Source organism: Canis lupus, chromosome X (assembly GCF_048164855.1).
Source record: "Canis lupus baileyi chromosome X, mCanLup2.hap1, whole genome shotgun sequence".
Taxonomy (NCBI): Eukaryota; Metazoa; Chordata; class Mammalia; order Carnivora; family Canidae; genus Canis; species Canis lupus.
The window spans coordinates 78853420-78875653 of NC_132876.1; the positions used below are offsets into that span (position 1 = coordinate 78853420).

General features: G+C 35.6%; 1 protein-coding gene across 4 annotated transcripts in view; it reads left to right on the top strand.

The window, feature by feature from the left end:
- WNK3 (WNK lysine deficient protein kinase 3) overlaps nt 1–22234 on the top strand; it is a 154114-nt gene that overhangs the window by 16190 nt on the left and 115690 nt on the right. For all 4 annotated transcript variants that reach the window (XM_072817553.1, XM_072817552.1, XM_072817554.1 and 1 more), the window contains exon 2: nt 7244–7893. In XM_072817553.1, the coding sequence (XP_072673654.1) occupies nt 7357–7893 (537 nt within the window). In that variant the 5' untranslated portion in view covers nt 7244–7356. The remainder of the gene's footprint in view (nt 1–7243; nt 7894–22234) is intronic.

Here is a 22234-nt window from a genome sequence, read left to right on the forward strand (position 1 = left end):
CAGCATCTTTTCATGTGTCTGTTGGCCATCTCTTTGTCTTTGAAAAATGTCTATTTAGATCTTCCACCTATTTTTTAAAATTAATTAATTAGTTTAGTATGAGTAGGGGGAGGGGCATAGAGAGAGGGAGGGAAATTCAAGCATACTCTGTGCTGAGCATGGAGCTCCATTTCACAATCCTGAGATCATGACCTGAGCCGAAAGCAAGAGCCAGATGTTCAACTGACTGAGCCTCCCAGGCACCCCTGCCCATTTTTGATTGGATTGTTTTTTGTGTATTGAGTTGTATGAGCTCTTTGTAAATTTTGAACATTAACCCCTTATCAGATATATCATTTGCAAATATTATCTCCCATTAGGTAGGTTGACTTTATGTGTTTTCTTTCAATTGCTGGTTTTAAAGTTGAAATTCTTGAGCCATTGATTGACCAAGTACTGATTTTATGATGAATTTCTCATGGATAGAACCATGATAAGCTATGGGGGAAAATTATTTCAGACTTTTGACTCAGATGCTCCAGGATTATTTATCAAACAGATTAAAGGAGTAGATATAGGGTACACATTTTTGAGATTTTCCCTATAATTTCAATGTCCATAGAAGTGCTTTTGTAGTTACCTTTATATATATTTCTAGTTTGTTAGCATTTTATGAAGGAAAAAATAGTCATGGAAAGGTTATGACGTACAGCCATTGAACTTAGTAAGAGGCTTCAGTTTTGAGGCCTGAGTTTTGCAGACTATTTCAGTGAAGTGTGTTTCTGTATTGCTGAATGAGGAAGAAAGATATTTCCTTGTCACTGAAGCAATGCCAACATGGTTTATTACTGGAAAGCTTTAAAAGAGTGTATTATATACTTATCAGCCTTGCTAAGTGAGTCTACTGAAAATCATTTAATGATTTTTAGAGTATTGTTGAATAGTGCTTTAATATAGTGCTGCCCCACGGGGTTATTAAGATGTAGACAATAAAAGCTTCTATTTATTAATTATTATATTGTGCCAGGCACTGTGCTGAGTGGTTTATATGTGTATTTTCATATCAGTACTGTGAAATTTCACAAATGAAATCAACAATGAATGAGGCAAAGTAATTGGCCCCAGATCTCCTTTGGGAAATGAGAGGCTTGGGCAGCCTGGGTGGCTCAGCGGTTTAGTGCTTGCCTTCAGCCCAGGCATGATCCTGGAGACCCGGGATCGAGTCCCACATCGGGCTCCCAGCATGGAGCCTGCTTCTCCCTCTGCCTGTGTCTCTGCCTCTCTCTCTTCCTGTGTCTCTCATGAATGAGTGAATAAAATCTTAAAAAAAAATCCTTTCATAAATTTTATAGAATTCTTTTTTTTAAAGATTTTATTTATTCATTCATGAGAGATACAGAGAGAGACACAAGCAGAGGGAGAAGCAGGCCCCATGCAGGGAGCCCAACGTGGGACTTGATCCCGGGTCTTCAGGATCACGCCCTGGGCTGAAGGCGGCACTAAACCACTGAGCCACCCAGGGATCCCCATATTCTTATATACCTCAGCCCCAGGTGACAACTACTCTTATTTTCTGTTTCTATAGATTTGCATATTCTAGACTTTTCATATAATGGAACCATACAGACTATTGTCTTGTCTTCTGGCTTCTTTCACTTAGCATTATGTTTTCAGGGTTTATCCTTGTTGTAGCATGCATCTGTAACTCATTCCTTTGCATTGACAAATAGTATTCCATTCCATGGTTATGACATATTTTGTTTATCAGTTGACAGACATTTCTATTGTTTCCATCTTTTGGCTTTTGTGAATAATGTTGCTATGGACACTTGTGTAAAAGCTTTGTGTGGACATATGTTTTCATTTCTCTTGGGAAGATGGTGTCATATATTAACTCAATGCTTAATTGGAGGAACTGCTAGACTGGGTTCCAGAGCAGCTGTACCATTCTGCATTCCCTTCAGCAATGTATGAGGAGTCCATTTTTTCCCACATCTTTACCAACACTTGTTATGTTCTGTCTTTTTTATTGTAGCCATCTTCACGAGTGTGAAGTACTCGTTGTGGTTCGTTGTGGTTTTGAGTTGCATTTCCCTGAAAAGTAATGATGTGGAACATCTTTTCATGTATGTGTTTATTGGCTATTTGTATATCTTATTTAGAAAAAGGTCTATTCAGAGAGCCCATTGGAAAAAAAAAGAGAGCCCATTGGATTATTTATCTTTTCATTACTGAGTTGTAAGAATTCCTTATATATTCTGACTAAACAGTGATCAGATATATGGTTATCACATATCAGATATGTGGTTTACACATATTTTCGGTCAGCCTTTTTGCTTTTCACCTTCTTGGTAGCATCCTTTGAAGCACAAAAGTTTTAAATTTTGATGAGGTTCATCTTGTCAATTTTCTCTTTTATCACTTGTATTTTTGTTATTGTACCTGGGAAATCATTGCTTAGCACAAAGTCACTAAGATTCACTCCAGTGTTTTTTCTAAGAGCGTTATAGTTTTAGCTCTTACATTTAGGTCTGTGATCTACTCTGAGTTCATTTTTTTTTGCGTATGAGGTGGGGGTCCAACTTTACTCTTTTGTATGTGGTATATCCAGTTGTTCTAGCACCTTTCATTGAAAGACTGTTCTTTTCCCATTCAGTGGTCATGGCCTCTGTTTTGCAAATCAATTGACCATAAATGTTAAGGTTTACTTCTAGACTCTCAATTCTGTTCCATCGATCTACAAATGACCCTTGAACAATGTGAGGGTTAGGAGCACCAACCTCTGTGCAGTGGAAAATCTGCATATAACTTGACTCTAAAAACTTAGTAATAATAGTGTACCAAAGCTTTACCAATAACATAAACAATTGATTAATACATATTATGTATGTTATATGTATTATGTACTGTATCCTTACAATAAAGTAAGCTATAGGAAAATGTTATTAAGAAAATCATAAAGAGGGGAAAGCAAATTCCCAATACCATAATACATATATCCACATATGGATGGACCTGCACAATTCAAACTCATGTTATTCAAGGGTCAATCATATATATATCTATCCTTATTTTGTTCAATTCTAATTTAATTCTTTTGTGGTAGGATAGCATACTTTGATTTCAATTCTTTTAAACTTACTGAGATTTATTGTATAGTGTATTATTTGCTCTGGAAATTTTTGCATATGTGCTCGAAAAGAATGTATAATTTGCTCTTATAGGAGTGTTCTGTAGATGGCCATTAGGTCAAGTAGGTTGGTTGTATTGGCTAAGTTTTCCAGATTATTTTTGATTTTCTGTCTAGTTCTGTTCATCACTGAGAATGGGGTATTAAAATCTTCTACTGTTATTATTGAATTATTTCTTTCCCATTTTGTCATACTTACAGATGTCCCTCCTTGTCTCTAGGAAAATTTTTGTCTTGGGTTGGTTTTTAGAATTAAGAAGACTGAGGGAACACTCATTTCCCCATTCCTCTTAATTGTTTCTTCTTATCCTTATAGTTTGGGAAACCAGGTGACTAAACATGTTAGAATTATTATACCAGAGCAGCACTATTGGTTCCTCTATTTTTATATTAGGGTTCTGAGTAAGAATTAATTTTTAAAAAGAGGTTATGCAGTTAAAAATGTTTGAAGGCTTTTTCCAACTTAAATTCTCTAGTTTTATCTATTTTTGTCTGCTTAGAAGTCTTTTTATCTTACTTATGGATCATTGCTCTTGAGGTTTCTGGATAAATGACCGTTAATTAAGTGAAGTGAATAATATTATTCTTACTTAAGAATATCTCACCTAAAATGTTTACATTTGAGGAATATGAGTAAAGGGCATACTAGATCCTCTGTATATTCTTGCAGGGCTTCCCCCCCCCAAGTCTAAAATTATGTTAGAATAAGTTAAAGAGAAAATCTCTACCTCACTGAGGCATTGTTAGATGCTTTTTCTCACTTGGAGGCAATACTCGTCTTATTAGATGACTTTCAAAGTGTATTGATTTGTCAGTGTAACCTCAGCACCTTTTAGCTCTGGTATTAATTAACAATTATATCCTAGTACTGTCATCTGATAGGCAAATTTCTGTGGATTTTTATAGATTCTCCTTTTGCCTCACACCCATATTCATTTAGATAGTAAATCTTGTATTTAGTATTTCCTTAACATGTCTGGAATCTGCCCCCTCTTGCCACTATTTTCATTCAAACCTCAGCATCTCTTTCCGGGATTATGGCAGTAGCTCTCTAACTGGTATCCCTATTTTACATTGTATGGCATAGAAATCTTTGATGACTACTGCCTCTCTGTCCTCATCTACCTGCTTCTAATAGGTGAGTAAACTATTCATGGTACCACTCATATACGCTTACTCCACACTGTTTCATGACTTTGCTTGTGATCTTCCCTTTGCTTGGATCAGCTAATTTTCTTTTTTTTTCTTTTTTTTTAATTTTCTTTTTTCAAGACTCAATTTGTGTATCTTTTCCAGGAAACCTTACTTAGAGTATCTGACTTCAGGTTTTTGCATGTAGATATCCAGTAGTCCCAGAACCATTTGTTGAAAAGCTGTTCTTTATTGAATATTCTTGGCACCCTTGTTGAAAATTAAATTGACCATGAATATGTGGATTTTTTCCTGGACTGTTTATTTTTGCTCTGCTTATGCCATCCTTATGCCAGTACCACACTGTCTTAATACTATAGCTTTGTAGTAGGTTTTAAAATTGGGGAAGTATGAGTCTTGCAACTTTGTTCTTTTTCAAGATGGCTTTGGTTTTGGCTATTCTGGGTCCCTGGAAGTTTTATATGAATTTTAGGATCAGCTGGTTAATTACTGCAGAGAAACCATCTGGAATTTTGATAGGACTTGTCTAAAATGTATAGAACAGTTTGGGGTGTTTCTCCTCATTTTGTTATAGTTCAGGGAGGTTTTTCTTCAGGTTTTCAAATTTGATAGTTCTGTATATTCTTTTTTTTTTTTTAAAGATTTTATTTATTTATTCATGAGAGACACACACACACAGAGAGAGAGGCAGAGACACAGGCAGAGGGAGAAGCAGGCTCCATGCAGGGAGCCTGATGTGGGACTCGATCCCGGGTCTCCAGGATCATGCCCTGGGCCGAAGGCAGGCGCCAAACCGCTGAGCCACCCAGGCGTCCCAGTTCTGTATATTCTTGGTTTGACATGACAAATTGTGCCTTTTAGGGCACATAACGTGATAAAGGTATATAGGCTTAACTTTGTGATGCATGTTTGTGGTGAGAAGGGAAGAATTTTCTTATTGATAGTTTACCATTTTTGAAAAACTTTTTCTTCCTTATAGGTTCACACATTCATTATGGAAAGTTTTAGAAAATACAAGAAAGCAAAAAGAAAAATGTTCATAATTCCACCATTCAGAGTTAATATAGTGTGTACGTGTGTGTATGGAAGCTTGTATGTATTTCTTTTTTCATTTAACCATATAACATATAGGGAATTTTTTTCATCTCACTAAAAACTGCAGTTTTTTTTTTAACTTTTTTTTTTTTAAGTAGACTCTGTTCAACAGATTCTGTTCAATTCTGTTCAACATGGGGCTTGAACTCATGACTCTGAGATCAAGAGTTGCATAGTTTACTGACTGAGCCAGCCAGGCACCCCAGAATTGCAGTGTTTTTTGTGTGTGTGTGTGTGTGTTTTTTTTTTTAATGCTATGTCACATCTCATTTTGGTATTTAAACCTCTATTAGGCTTATGTTTAGGATAGTTTTTCCAAATTGTGTTGTAGTTAAATCTTTGCCCAGATTCTTGACTATTTTCTTTTAAAAGATTTTATTTATTTATGAGAGACACACACAGAGAGAGGCAGAGACATAGGCAGAGGGAGAAGCTGGCTCAATGCAGGGAGCCCGATGTGGGACTCAATCCTGGGACTCTGGGGTCACGTCCTGAGCCGAAGGCAGACACCCAGGCATCCCGGTTCTTGACTATTTTCTAAGCAAATTCCTATAAATGAAATTACTGGTTCAACAGGATGCATAGATGCATATTTTTAAATCTTTTTTGCCATTTTTTGGGATACTGTGTTAATATTTGGCAGCAGTTTCTTTCTGCCAATATCTGAAGATAAGCTCATAAACAAGTATTTGCATTATTTGAAACTACCATTAGATGTTCATAGCAGCATTATTCACAATAGTCAAAAGGTAAAACAAAACAAAAACAACTCAATCCATTTACCAGATGAATGGACAAACAAAATGTGGTATATCCACATGATGGAATGTTGTTAAGCCTTAAAAATGAATGAAATTCTGATACATGCTACAACGTGAATGAATTTTAAACATTATGTGAAGTGAAATAAGCCAGACACAAAAGGATTCATACAAAATATTGTATGATTCCACTTATATGAAGTACCTAGAATAAGCAAGCTCATAGGGACAGAAAGAAGAATACAGATTACCAGAGGCTGGGGAGATGGGGAATTTAACAGATACAGAATTTCAGTTTGGGATGATGAAAAAATTCTGGAAATTGTGAATGTACTTAGTGCTACTGAATTGTACACTGAAAAATGGTTAAATTTGATATTAAGTATACTTTACTACAATAAAAATATTACTACTGGATTAATTTCAGAATTTTAGATAAAAACCACTTTTTTGGTGGTTTATTTTATGTGTTTATGTGTTTATTTTACTTATTGTGCGTTACCTACCTTGTAGCTAGGTGAACTCGGGGTTTGGATACTTGTTTTAAATATGATAGACTGGGATCCCTGGGTGGCTCAGCGGTTTGGTGCCTGCCTTCGGCTCAGGGCATGATCCTGGAGACCCAGGGTCGAGTCCCACATCAGGCCCCCTGCATGGAGCCTGCTTCTCCCTCTGCCTATGTCTCTGCCTCTCTCTCTTTCTCTGTGTCTCTCATGAATAAATAAATAAATAAATAAATAAATAAATAAATAAATAAATAAAGTCTTTAAAAAAAATAAATATGATAGACTGATAGCTGGTGCTGAGAACTAAGTTCCTAACCAACATTTATGCAATATGAAGATTTACTGAGCTATGTATGCCAAGTAGTCTGCTGGGCACTGAGGACTACAGTGGTAAACAAGATAAGACGCAGTCCCTGGAGTCTCCTGGTTGCTAAGGTTGGACAGAATAAGAACAAACTTCTTATTAAGAAAAAAAAAGGATTAAACAATCAGGTGACTTGTTTTCTCCTTAATGATTTCCTTTGTGGGGTGATTTTAAAATATCCTTTTCCCCCTTTCAGGTTGCTATGGAAACATAAGACTACATAAACGGAAGTCCGTTCTGATAATTACCTGAGATGTAACTGGACTAAAGAGTGGAACAGGAAAAATTGTAGTACCAACCTCAATTACAATGGCTACTGATTCAGGAGAGCCAGCTAGTACAGAAGATTCTGAGAAACCTGATGGAGTTTCACTGGAAGACAGAGCTCCTCGGGTTGTAGCAACTTTAACGGTGGAAGCCAGACTGAAGGAAAAAAGTAGTGCTTTCTCTGCTTCTGGGGAAACTACAGAAAGGAAAAGATTCTTCCGAAAGAGTGTCGAGATGATGGAAGATGATAAAGTTGCTGAATCTTCCTCCAAAGGTGAGAGAATGAAGACCGCAATAAATATGCCAAGAGTGGAAAAGCTTCCGACAAACGTGCTAGCAGGTGGACAAGAAGTCAGATACGGACAGTGTTCAAAGGCAACCTCAGAGTCCTCAAAAGATGGTTTCAAGGAGAAAAATGAAAAGGAAATAGAAGAAGAAGCAGAAATGAAGGCTGTAGCTACTTCTCCTAGTGGCAGGTTCCTGAAATTCGACATAGAGCTGGGAAGAGGAGCATTTAAAACAGTATATAAAGGATTGGACACTGAAACCTGGGTTGAAGTTGCTTGGTGTGAGCTGCAGGTGGGTATATAGTCTCCTTGGTTTTAATAAATTTCAGTTTTAACAGGCCTGGCCTTCTGAATGATCCAGGATTAATATATATCATGGATTAAAATAAAATGAAAGGCTTGTCCCCCACCTTCCTGAAATTATGCTCTTTTCCTGGATATTCTTAGAGCCCATGGCAGTCTTTTTTCCCTCCTGTTGTTTTCCCTTCTGTTTTAAAGGGGGAAACGTCTATGAGTGTTTTCTTTGGGAAAATAACCCTAATTTATTAACCTTGGTATGTCTCCAAAACTCTTGAGGTCTCACTTTGAAAACTTTTAGTAAATGTATGCTTTTAGTTAGTTGATTGTTGTACTAAGTATTTGGGAACATGATATGTCAGGGATATATTTAGTGTGATACATCCCTTTTCTCTTTTTCTTTCAACAGTTTTTTTGGGGTTTACATGGTGTTTTTCAGAACAGAAAATGTTAAGCTTGATTCTTGGAGGACTTCTATTAATATAAACTTGTCTGTGCTTTAAATTTACCTCAAAGAGGATCTCTGGAAGAAATAATCACCAGAACCTGCTGAGTGAGGTAGTCAACTGGAATGTGTTTAGAAAGGAGAAATGAAAACAACAGAATAGTTGAATTACCTAGATATTTGGTTCCATAATATTTATGTGGTACTTTTAACTAATGAAGGACTAAATGGGAACAGAACATCATACAGAAATTCTATAAGAAGAATTGTTTTAGGCAGATGTAGTTCAAATATAAAGAAAACCTTTGTGACCTCAGTCAGCCCATGGGAAATGTCAGTGTTCACATGAGATGCTTAAAATTAAGATTGAACAGAGCAAGTCACTAAGTACAGGTTTTTGTTATTCACATTCCAGTGGTCTCTGTTCATGTTGATGTATATGTAGGTGCTGTGATTTCACACATTCTGAATTTGCTGTAGGTTGCCATTTATTATTTTTTTAAGATTTTTTTTATTTATTCATGAGAGACACAGAGAGAGGCAGAGACATAGAGGGAGAAGCAGGCTTCTCACAGGGAGCCCAATTTGGGACTCAATCCTGCCCTAAGCTGAAGGCAGACTCCCACCGCTAATCCCTGCTCATTGCTATTTAGATAGGTTGAAATTTAGTCCAGGTTCCTGCATTTCTAGGGAGCTTTTTGTTTAACAACATGGTTTTGAAACTTCACTGTTTATAAGTTAGTGTTTGTTTCATATGCAGATTCCAGAGCCTATTGTCAGAGGTTCAGATTCTGTAAGTCTGGGACAGGAGGCAAGACTGCAATTTTAACAAGCTTTTTAAGTGCTTTGAATGTAGAAAGTCCCTTAGCTCTCTGGAATGCAAGTTAACTAGCAGTCAAGCCATTCTAGTAGTTCTTGAAAGATGTGTGCATCTGTGGATTTGCTTGGTTTTCTTCTCCCTCCCTTGTTCCCCTTTCAGAATTTTATAAGGTCTGTGTCAGTAGAAATATTAGGTCATGTGAACAAATAAACATCAAAATCACCTGAAATTCCACTTTTCTGAGGATACTTTTAAACATTTTAGTTTATATCTTTCTGGGCTCTCTCTTTTTTTTTAAATTTTATTTATTCATGAGACAGAGAGAGAGAGAGAAGCAGGCAGAGGGAGAAGCAGGCTCCATGCAGGGAGCCCAGAGCGGGACTCTATCCCGGGGACTCCAGGATCACGGCCAGGGCCAAAGGCAGGCGCTAAACCGCTAAGCCACCCAGGGATCCCTTGGACTCTTTTATTTTTCTTCAAAAATGTATATATGACTATTTTTTCCCCACAAAGTGGGATTGTTACTATAAGGTTTTACAAAACCTTTTCTTTTTACTTATCATGAACATTTTTCAGTACCAGTAATTGTGAATTTACATTATTATTTTTAATAGACATCCTTATAAGTTATTTAATCAGTCCTCTATTGTTGGACATCCTGAATTTTCTCCAGTATTTCACTATTATAAACATGGTTGTGATCAACATCCTTGTAGATACAGTGAAAATTATGTACATTTTAATTTCATCTCTGCATTGTGATATTGGTAATGCTCATTTTTTAGTGATGCTCTGTAAATTGGGGAAATAATTTCCATTCACTTGGTAGTAGGATACATAGTAAAAATATGTCAAGTATTTTGCAAATTGTATAGCCATGCTAAAGGATGCTTAGGTAAAACTTAAAATATTCTAGTGGTAGAGACTGCTTAGGGGAGTGCCTTCTATCATTCACCTGTGGAGAGACTGAAAGAGCCCATAAGGTCTCACTATTCAAAGTATTCAGACCATACTTTGAATAGTGATGCCCTGGACCAGCAGCATGCACATCACCTGGGAGCTTATTAAAACTACAGGTTCCTATGTCTCATTCCAGACCTACTGAATCAGAATCTGCTTCTTAGTGGCATCCGTAGGTGATGTACACACAGTAGGCACAGTATGTTTGAAAAGCCCTGAAAAAAGGTACCAGTGCAAGAGCTAGCTGATCAGAGGAGGGGTTCCCTTGATACACCAACATGAACTTTATATTATATCATATATACTGATTCCTGATATCTGGTCCAGACTTTCCAAATCAGATTCTCTAAGAGAGAGGCCCCAGGACCTTATTTTTTTGAAAGTTTTCCAGTTGATTGGACACATAGCCAGATTTGGGAATATCTCATGTGGAGCAAATGTTGTAAATATATAAAATACATTTTAATTTGCATTGAGAACAATTGCAGTTTTCTATTCTGAAAGGAATGTCAGAATTAGTGGATTTAATCGATACAATTTTTAGACATAATTTTCTGCATATTTGGAATTAGGAAAAACTAACTTGAGTATGATGCAGTTTGTAATGTATAATTTCTCATATTTTTTTCACAAAGTCTTATTATATAGTTAAACAATTTTCTAGAAAAACATCCCAGTCAATAATTTAAAGTATTCCAAATTCTTCCCCGATCTTTATGTGTGTGTCTGTGTGTATAATACAAAGAATGAGTATGTCTATACTTTTGTTATCAATTTGATATGTATTTTCTATTTATTAACATCATTAAAATATTTAAACTATATTTTATTGCATTTATAACACCTCTTGCTTAAATCTTCCCTGAAATTAGGCAGTTCTTTTCTTTTTTAATCTTATTTTTTGCATGTTCGATTTAATAGCTTAACAAAAGGCTTTTATACCTTTTTCTCTTAATGGTATTCCCCCCTACTGTGGATATTTGAGCCTTGTGTAGCAGTTGTTAAAAGCTCCATGTACATTTGTTTAGAATACATTGACCTTATGGCAGTGCAAAGAATCGTGCGAGAGAGATTTTACTGCTGATATTTGACTTTGAGGATGTTAAACAAACCAACCCTTTGATGATATAGGTCAGATTTAGGATTTGGCTGTAAACATCTGCATTTCAACACTTTGTCATATTTTATGGTCTCTATAACTTGATTTATGCTTTAGTGGAAAGGCTGATCTATTGTTCTTTGTAAAGAACTTGGTAAATTGGTAATTTACCGTGAGTCAGGGCTATCAGTCATAAGTGCTGTCTGGAAGACTATTTTAGTTCATAATGTTGAAAGACCTGGTCAGATGTTACTGAAAGGCTTGCTTAGTAACTCTTAGAAGGAGTCAATCACAACAATTTGTAATATTTTCCTCTTGCACTAACAACTTGAAAATCAACAGCACTCTCCTTTTACACATGGAAATATAACCGGTTTTAAAATTGTGGAGAAACTTATTTTTCCATTTTAATTTCATTCATTATCTAAAAGCACTTTGGGGAAGTATATTTTTCAATACCAGCCCTACAGTTAATTGTAAAATTAGAATTAGATAACATGAAAACAGCTGAATTTCTAAAAGAAAAATTTTAAAAAATGTATGCTAGAATTTCTGTTTCTGAATAAATATTGTGGTCCAAAGTATTCACTCTGGGATACTTTTGCTATTTTGCTCTCAAAATATTTTTTATGGTCTTCTTGGAAACGTTTCCAGATTCTCTTTGAGCCACATAAGAAAATGCTTCATTACATATAGGCACACCCAAAATAGTGATATTCAGTTTGATTCCCCTCTCTCTTCATCTGACCTTGCCCTCAAAGTGGAATACTCTCATGGACAAAGAAGATTCCATTGAAGGGAGGAGAGATAAAGCTTGCTTAAATATATTTGTTCTAGTCTCTTTGTTTAAAAACTGGTCACGTAAATTTATCAAGTATAAACCAAAGGCAGATGTTTTCATAAAATGACAAAGGGTAAGAGTGGCAGGAGACAGACTTGGTCTGGGAAATATCATTTATATTCTTGGTTCAAAATTAATTTTGAGCTAACTGATGGCTAAAAGAACAAATTGATATATCTAGTAGACTGAATAATTTTGCACTCCAAAGATGCCCATGTCTTAATATCTGGAATTTATTAATATGTTACCTTATATTGCAAAAAGGACTTTGTAGATATGATTAAAGATTTTGTGGTGGGTAGATTACCCTGAATTATCTGGGTAGATCAAAGATAATCATAAGGGTCCTTATAAAAGAGAGGAAGGATGGTCATGGTCTGAAGGAGATCTGATGATGGAAACAGGTTGGAGTGATGTGATTGATGGAAGTGGGCCGTGAGCCAAGGAACATGGTCAACCTTTAAAAGCTAAGAAGGCAAGGAAACATTCTTCCTTAGAGCATGCAGAAGGAACACAGCCTTGCCAATACCTTCATTTTATTCTAGTGAGTCTCGTTTTGGATGTCTGATCTTCACAAGTAGAAGATAATAAATTTGTGTTGTTTTAAACCACTAAATTTATGGCAATTTGTTACAACAGAAGTAGGAAATGAATGCAATACACACAGCTGCCATTCATCTGTCCATTCATTCAACAAATAAATATTCAGTTCTACAATGTGTTAGAACTGTGCTAAGTACTAGGGACATAATAGGGAGAAAAAGCAGACACAGGCACTATTTTCATAAAACTTACAATAGAGAGAATTTATAGTAAGAAGGCGGCTTAGAGGGGCTCCCTGGATGGCTCAGCAGTTTAGTGCCTGCCTTGGGCCCAGGGTGTGGTCTCAGGGTCCCGGGATCGAGTCCCGAATCAGGCTCCCTTCATTGAGCCTGCTTCTCTCTCTGCCTGTGTCTCTGCCTCTCTCTCTCTGTGGCTCTCATGAATAAATAAAGAAATAAATAAATAAAAATCTTTAAAAAAAAGAATGCGGCTTAGAGATTAGAATTAGTGAAAAGATCAAAGGGCTGTTAAATATAGATTTTTTTTTGAAGGGAATAGTAGGGTTGGGAGTATCGGCAATGTGGTACCACTCCTTTACTACTTCATTTTCTTTTTTTAACTTTTTATTTTGAGATAATTTGCTACTAACTAAAGAGTTGCAAAGGTAGTATAGAAAGTTCCTGTATGCCACTCACTCAGTTTCCCCTTATATTGATATCTTAACCAGAGAACATTTATCAAAACTTAAGAAATTAAAATTATAATAATATTGACTGAATGAAGTACAGAACTTATTTGGATTTCACCAGTTTTCCCACTGATGTCCTTTTTCAATGCTGTGATCCAATTTAGGATCCTACATTGCATTTAGTTGCTACATCCTCTTAGTCTCTTCCAAACTGTGACAATTCCTCAGTCTTTCCTTGTTTTTCATGATATTGAACTTTCATTTTTTTTAAGATTTTATTTATTTATTCATGAGAGAGAGAGAGGCAGAGAGGAAAGAGAGAGAAAGAGAGAGAGAGAGAGGCAGAGACACAGGCAGAGGGAGAAGCAGGCTCCATGCAGGGAGCCCGATGTGAGACTCCATCCCAGGACTCCGAGATCACGCCCTGAGCCGAAGGCAGACGCTGAACTGCTGAGCCACCCAGGTGTCCCTCATGATCTTGAACTTTTATTTTATTTTATTTATTTATTCATGAGACACACACACACACACACACACACAGAGAGAGAGAGAGAGAGAGAGAGAGAGAGGCAGAGACATAGGCAGAGGGAGAAGCAGGCTCCATGTAGAGAGCCCGGCGTAGGACTCGATCCTGAGGGTCTTGAGCCAAAGGCAGAGGCCCAACCGCTGAACCACCCAGGCGTCCCTGATCTTGAACTTTTAAAGAGTATTGCTCAGTTATTTCATAGGATGTCCCTTAATTTGGGTTTGTCATGTTTTCTTGTGATTAGATTTAGGTTATAAATTTTGGGAAGAATACCACAGAGGTGTTACAACTTTCTCAGTGCATTGTAGCAGGGGGTACGTGATGTTGGCTTATTTTTTATTTATTTTATTATTTTTTTCCCTCTCCTTTTATTTTTTTATTGGAATTCAATTTGCCAACATATAGCATAACACCCAGTGCTCATCCCATCAAGTGCCCCCCCTCAGTGTCCATCACCCAGTCACCCCCACTCCCCGCCCACCTCCCTTTCCACCACCCTTTGTTTCCCAGAGTTAGGAGTCTCTCATGTTCTGTCTCCCTTTCTGATATTTCCCACTCATTTGTGATGTTGGTTTAGATTATTGGTGATGATAACCTTGGTCACTTGGTTAGGGTGGTGTCTAATAGATTTTTTTCTATTGTAAAATTAATATTTTTCTCTTTGTAGATTAATAAATATATTGGGAGTAGATACTTTGAGACTATCAGGGCCTGGGCCAAAGGCAGGCGCTAAACCACTGAGCCACCCAGGGATCCCCTCCATTTATCAAAATTAATGTTAATTGAGGACTGTATGAGTACCTGGATAGGTACTTAATTTGAATATTTTATTTAATCTTCACAACAATTGTATGAAGTAGAGATGACTAATTTTCAGATGGTGGAACTGAGGTTTAGATACATTAAGTAAGTTACCCAAAACGGGAGAGCAGGGAGTTGTATTCATCAAGTGTGTATAAATGCGTATAAAACATTTACATAGATGATTTAAGAATTTCCCCCTCAGTTATTTGAGTAGATAATTCTTTTGTTTTTAATAATTTTAGAATACACAGTTTCATAAATGGACCCTGTTTAAAATACAGTTCTTAATTAAACTACTAACGATCAGGGGCTACTTAATAGTGTCATTTAAGAACACTCTCTGGCTTGGGGCCTCTGAGGAACAGTTTAATGGTTGGGTTGCCTTGGCTAAATGTCTGGCCTTCATCTCTATCAGTGTCCAGAGATGGTTGGACATGTTGGTGAGACTGAGTTGTGCTAATTCAAAAGCCTAAATCTAGGACACAAATTTATTAATTTAGAATGAGGAGTACAGTTGGTAGGTCAAATGGTCTAGTTGTTCTGTAGGCTAGGTACATGGGATGCTAAATTATAATCAGAAACTGGCTAGGTAAGAAAAGAGTCAGAACAAAGGAACTAGAATTCCCTGTGTGTGTTCTTTAGCAAGACAATAGAGCAAGCACATGAACTGTTTGTTCAGGTCCTGACCAGATGAGGACATCCTCTTTGTTCAATGGTACTGGAAAACGAGTGAACCTGGTTCTGTATTTGGTTCATTCCCCTTTCGGTGTGCTTTTTTGATGTGCTCTACCATTGATGAGCACTTTTTAAAAAGGTATCAATACTGTTGCTGTCTAAAAGCTGTAAAATGCTAATATGGCCAGGCTATAACTATTACATGCTGATTTCATGATTAGTACTTTGGTGTTACCACTTGCAAATTATCATTGTCCTAGTGCGTGTTTATTTCATATAGCTTTAGTTCTAGGATGCTATGCTGTCTCTCCAAGGAAAGTGGCTGTGAATGAGGTGTCTGCAGTCATTGCTGTGAATACTGCTTTTGAGAGGTGAAGTGATAAACTAGAAAGTGGTCAGGATTCAGAATATGGCAGAGCTGGGTTCCAGTGTTGCCTGTGCCAGTTGGGTACCTCGGGCAAGCTAAGCAGCTTAACATTTTGGAGCCTTCTTTAAAAAGAAATGTAATATTTTTGATATGCAAAAGACAATAAAGAATAACATGATGGAAATTTTGTACCTACTGCTCAACTTGAGAAATAAAAATGCTGAGGATCAGAGATAATGATTGTAAAATGTGGCACGTTTGAGTGTTCAATAAATGATAGTGATAAGATATTGAGCAGCCTCATATTTATTCAAAATATTCATTGATAGACTGCTTTTTAAGTTAAGCATCATTTCAGAGCCTTCATTGTGGTTTTCCTTATTTGAACAAGTTACAATACAGCTTTTATAACATTGTTGATGACTTCTTTTTTTTCACCTTTGCAGAAACAGCCACATAGCCACTGAACTGGTTATGTAGTTCATTGTTGGTGTTTGCATTAAGAGCCATAGCTGATAAGGCTATAGTTTACATATTGGAAATGAAATACTTCTTTTTTTGCTTTGTTTTTAAGTTTTTATTTAAATTCCAGCTAGTTAACATACAGTGTAATATTAGTTTCAAGTGTACAATATAGTGATTCAGCACTTCCATATAACATCCTGTGCTCATCACAAGTGCACTCCTTAATCCTCATCACCTATTATTTAACCCATTCCTCCACCCACCTCTGGTAACCAACAGTTTGTTCTCTAGTGATGAGTCTATTTCTTGGTTTGCCTTTTTCTTTCTTTTTTTCCCTTTGCTCATTTGTTTTGTTTCTTAAATTCCACATACTAGTGAAATCATATGGTAATTTGTCTTTCTCTAAAATTAGCATAATACTCTAGCAGCATCCATGTTGTCTCAAATGGCAAGATTTCATTCTTTTTTATGGCTGAGTTATATTCCATTGTATATATATTCCACTGGCAGGTTTACTTTTCACTCACTGAATTAGAAGTGGATCTTGGAAGATCTTGGCCATCCCTTTTCAGTGGAGTTTACCTCCAGCAATACATCTGGGATAGCAGTTATAATTCTGCAAAGTTGTTTATTCCTAATGCTGACTACCTTTGATTCCTAGGATCAAAGGATAAGATGGAGTAGTTTAGTTTGGCACATGAAAGACTTGTATTCTAGTAATTTAATCAGAAGGCATCAAAATGTATTCATTATTCTTCAGAATAGATCTGACCTATCACAAGTAGATGACTTCCAGCTAATTATAGGGAGATTTAGGACTTAATTAGTCATCTTAAGTTAGATAGAAAAGCATAAGTACTTATTTCCAGGTCTCTTCTAAGTGTAGCATTCTTTGCTCTTGTTCTTAAAGTTTCTTAGCTCTTTTAGCATTTAAAAAAAAAGTTCAGATGCAATTGACATGTAACATTGTGTAAGTTTAATGTGTATGATACATTTATATATTGCAATATGATTGTTATAGTAGCATTAGCAATTTATCATGTCATATGTTTATCATTTCTTTGTGTAGACAACAGTTAAGATTTAGTAGCTTAGCAACTTTGAACTTTATAATTAATCTTCAGAACTTATTTATTTACTAGTTGTATATTTATATCTTTATTTTTTATTTTATTTTTTAATATTTATGTCTTTTTTATATATATTTATGTCTTTAAACACCGTCTCTCACATTCTTTCCTCAACCCCCTGGTAACCACTCTTCTACTCTCTGTTTTTACAAATTAATTTTTTAGATGCTACATTTAATGATATCACACAGTGTATCTCAGAAGGATATCTGCACACTGATGTTCACTGTAGCATTTTTCACAATAGCCAAGGTATGGAAACAACCTAGGTGTCTATCAGCAGATGAATGGATAAAGAAGAGGTGATACACACACACACACACACACACACACACACACACACACACACACAGGAATATTATTTAGCCATGAGAAAGAAGGAAATCCTGCCATTTATGACATGGATGGACCTTGAAGGCATTATGCTGAGATAAGTCAGATAGAGAAAGACAAATAATGTATGAGTTCCTTAACTCTTTTTTTAAAGATTTTATTTATATATTTGAGAGAGGGAGATCACTCATGAGCAGGGGGAGGGGCAGAAGGAGAGGAAAAGGGACAAGTGAATTCCTCATTGAGTGAGGGCCCTGATGCAGGGCTGGATCCCAGGACCCCAGGATCACGACCTGAGCTGAAATCAGATGCTCAACCAACTGAGCCACCCAGAAGCCCCTTAACTCTTCCTTAAAATGACTTTTTTTTGTTGTGGCAAAATATACACATTAAAATTTATCATTTTAGGGCGCTTGGGTGGCTCAGTTGGTTAAGTGTCTGACTCTGGATTTTGCCTCAGGTCATGATCTTAGGGTCTTGAGATCGAGCCCCACATTGGGAAATAATTCAGTGGCATTGAATGTATTCAATTCAGTGGCATTGAGTATATTCACATTGTTGTACAACTACTACCACCTCCCATCTCCAGAACTTTTTATCATCCCAAACTGAAACTGTACACCCATTAATCAGTAATTCCCCCTTCCTTACTCTCTCAGCCCCTGGTAACCACTATTCTACTTTCTGTCTCTATGAATAAGCCTATTCTAGGTATCTTGTAAAAGTGGAAAGTGGAATCACACAATATTTAACTTTTGTGTCTGGGTTATTTCACCTAGCATAATGCTTTTAAGTTTCATATATGTTATAGCATGTATTAGAATTTCATTCCTTTTTAAGGCTGAACAATATTCCATTGTGTGTGTGTGTGTGTGTGTGTGTGTGTGTATACACACACTACATTTGTTTTATCTATTTTTGTTGCTTCTTCTGGCTGTTGTGAATAATGCTATTAAGAACATTGGTGTAAAAAAAAAGAACATTGGTGTAAAAAAAAAGAACATTGGTGTAAAAATATCTGTTTAAGTCCCTGCTTTTAATTCTTTTTGGCATGTATCTAGAAGTGGAATTGTTGGATCATATGGTAATTCTATGTTTAATTTTTCAGGAATTGACATACTGTTTTCCTCAGTGGCTCTACCATTTTACATTCCTACCAGCAGTGCACAAGGGTCTTCACATCCTTGCCAAATCTTATTTTCAGTTTCTGTTTTATTTTGTTTTTTTAAATAGTCATCCTAATGGATGTGAAGTGCTAGATTATTCTGGTTTCGATTTGTATTTCCCTAGTGACTGGTGATATTTTGCTTCTTTTCATGTGCTTCTTGTTAATTTATATTTCATTCTTTGGAGAAATATTCAAGTCCTTTACTAATTTTTAAATTGGGTTGTTTGTCTTTTTGTTGTTGAGTTGTATGAGTTCTTTATATGATCTGAGTATTAACTGCTTATCAGATATATGAATTGCAAATATTTTCTTCCATGCTGTGGATTATCTTTTCATTCTCTTAATAGTGCCTTTGATGTTCAAAAGTTTTAAATTTTGAGTAACTCCAGTTTATTTTTCTATGGTTGACTCTGCTTTTGGTGTCATATCCAAAAATGCATTGTTGGGCCCAACGTCATGAAGCAGTCCCCTCTGCTTTCTTCTAGAAGTTTTTATTTTTAGCTCTTATGTTTAGGTCTTCAACACATTTTGAATACATTTTTGTATATGATGTAAGGTAAGGATCCACCTTCATTTTTTTTTGCATGCAAATACCCAGTTTCCCCAACCGTTTGTTGAAGAGACCGTCCTTTCCCCATTGAATGATCTTGACATCCTTGTTGAAAATCATTTATTTGACCATATATAGAAGGATTATTCTTGGTTCTGTAGTCTATTCCACTGATATTTTTGTCTGCCCTTATGCCAGTATCACACTGTTTTGATTACTCTAGCTTTATAGTAAATTTTGAAGTGAGGAACTCCAACTTTGTTCTTTTTCAAGATTTTTTGGGTATTAGGTCCTTCGAGATTCCACATGAATTTTAGGATTTTTTTTCATTTCTGCAGGAAATGTTATTGGGATTTTGATAGGAATTACATTGAATTTGCAGCTCTCCTTTGGCATTGACACTTAACAATATTAAGCCTTCCAGCAATTAAATTCCATTTATTTACGTCTTCTTTAATTTTAATGATGTTTTGTAGTTTTCAGTGTTATAAAATAACACCTCCTTAATTAAATTTCTTCCTACATATTTATTCTTTTTAATGCTGTTGTAAATGGAATTGTTTTCTTAATTTTCTTTTTGGGTTATTAATTTTAGTTTATAGAAATACAACTGAATTTTGAATGTAATTTTGTATCCTGCAACTTTACTGAATGAGCTTTAGTGTTTGATTTTGAGTGCCAGGAAAAGGAAGCTTACTACTTATTCATGAAAAAAATGTGATATATTTCTAAGTTAATAGAAATAATAAGTAAAATAGTAAAATATATGAAGAACCTAAAATAAGATGGAAGAAGTAAAATTAAGTATATCCTGTACAAAATCAAATATGTTTGTATTGCATTTACTTGTTAAAAAACTGAGACTGTCAAATGGGTTTAAAAGACAGCCCATAATTGCACTGCTGGGGATTTACCCCAAAGATACAGATGCAGTGAAACGCCGGGACACCTGCACCCCGATGTTTATAGCAGCAATGTCCACAATAGCTAAACTGTGGAAGGAGCCTCGGTGTCCATCAAAAGATGAATGGATAAAGAAGATGTGGTTTATGTATACAATGGAATATTACTCAGCCATTAGAAACAACAAATACCCACCATTTGCTTCAACGTGGATGGAACTGGAGGGTATTATGCTGAGTGAAGTAGGTCAATCAGAGAAGGACAAACATTATATGTTTTCATTCATTTGGGGAATATAAATAATAGTGAAAGGGAATATAAGGGAAGGGAGAAAAAATGTGTGGGAAATATCAGAAAGGGAGCCAGAACATAAAGACTCCTAACTCTGGGAAACGAACTAGGGGAGGTGGAAGGGGAGGTGGGTGGGGGGGTGGGGGTGACTGGGTGACGGGCACTGAGGGGGGCATTTGATGGGATGAGCGCTGGGTATTATTCTATATGTTGGCAAATTGAACACCAATAGAAAATAAATTTACAAAAAAAAAGACAGCCCATATATGTTGTTTACTAAAATCATACTTAAGACAGTGTAAAGAAAAGTTAAAATAAAGGTATGAACAAGAAAGAGAGAGGTGTGTTAATATTAATATCTATCACAGAAGCAAGGAAATAAAGCATTAAACAGGATTTTATGAAATTACTTACTTCACAGTTTAAGAAGATGTATAAAAGAGCCATAGGCACAAAAAATATTTTGGCTGATAATTTAAACTAAGAACCTGTAATGGATTCAAGGAAAATGGATAAACATGTGGCTATAGTAGGAGATTTCAGGTCCTATTATTTCAAAATAGGACAGATCTAGTAGGCAAAAAGAGAATAAACATAGAAGAACTAGATAGTCATTTGATGGCTATATATTACTTTATATCCTTCAAGGAGAATATATATATTTTTTTATTAAAAAGTTGTTTAATTATGTGGCCTAAAGAAAACATTAAGTTAAAGAAAAGAGATTTTATATTTTGTATTACTCAGTAAAATTAGAAATAATGAAACAACCAAAAGATTCTTAACTGGAAATCAGAAGTCACACTTCTAGATAAATTGTGGATTGAGGGTCAAATCAAAACTGAAATTATAAACTACCAAGAAAGCAATGAAAAAGAGGACATTACAACAAAATTTGTGGATCATTGCATAAACTATACCCAGAAGAAAATTTATTACCTAAAATGTCTTCATTATTAATGAATAATAACTAGAAGGGATGTTGTACCCTTGAGAGATTAGGGAAATAACAAAATAAAGCAAATTAAAGGAAGAAGGAATTAAAGATAACTGAAATTAATTAAAAAATTGTAAACTTAAAAATACGATAAATTCTACTCATTTTGGCTTTCTGAGAAATGATTAATGAACCTAATAAAGAGGGCAAAAATACATGTGAGAAGTAATGACAAATGAAATATAGCAGTGCTTTGGAAAAGAGTCAAAGAAGTATAAGAGAACATGATGTGCAACTTTGTCAACAAAATTTTTCCAATATTTTCGTATGAGACATTTCAAGTACAGAGCAAAGTTGAAAGACCTGCCTGGGACATCCATTATATCCACCATCTAGATTCTACCTATAACATTGACAACACATTTTAAATCTTAAGTAATGGCTTGTTCTTAAAGTATAATTCAAAATGTACTCAAGAAAGAGTAGAAAAGTTGAATAGGCTGGTTATTATAGAAAGGTGATTTAAATTCTTTTTGTTGTTGTTGTTAATACTGGGACAAGGAAGCACCCAAGAGTATGCAGTGCAGCATTGTTTGTAATAGAGAAAACTTGAATCAACCCAAATGTCCATCAGTGGGTAATGGATAAATTGTGGAAGAACTATATAATGAGATACAATGCAGTAGTTAAAATAAATAAACTGGAACTGTTATACATATCAAAGTAGGTAAATACAAAAATGTTATATTGAACAAAATAATTTGCAAAAGGAACAGAACACATGATAACCA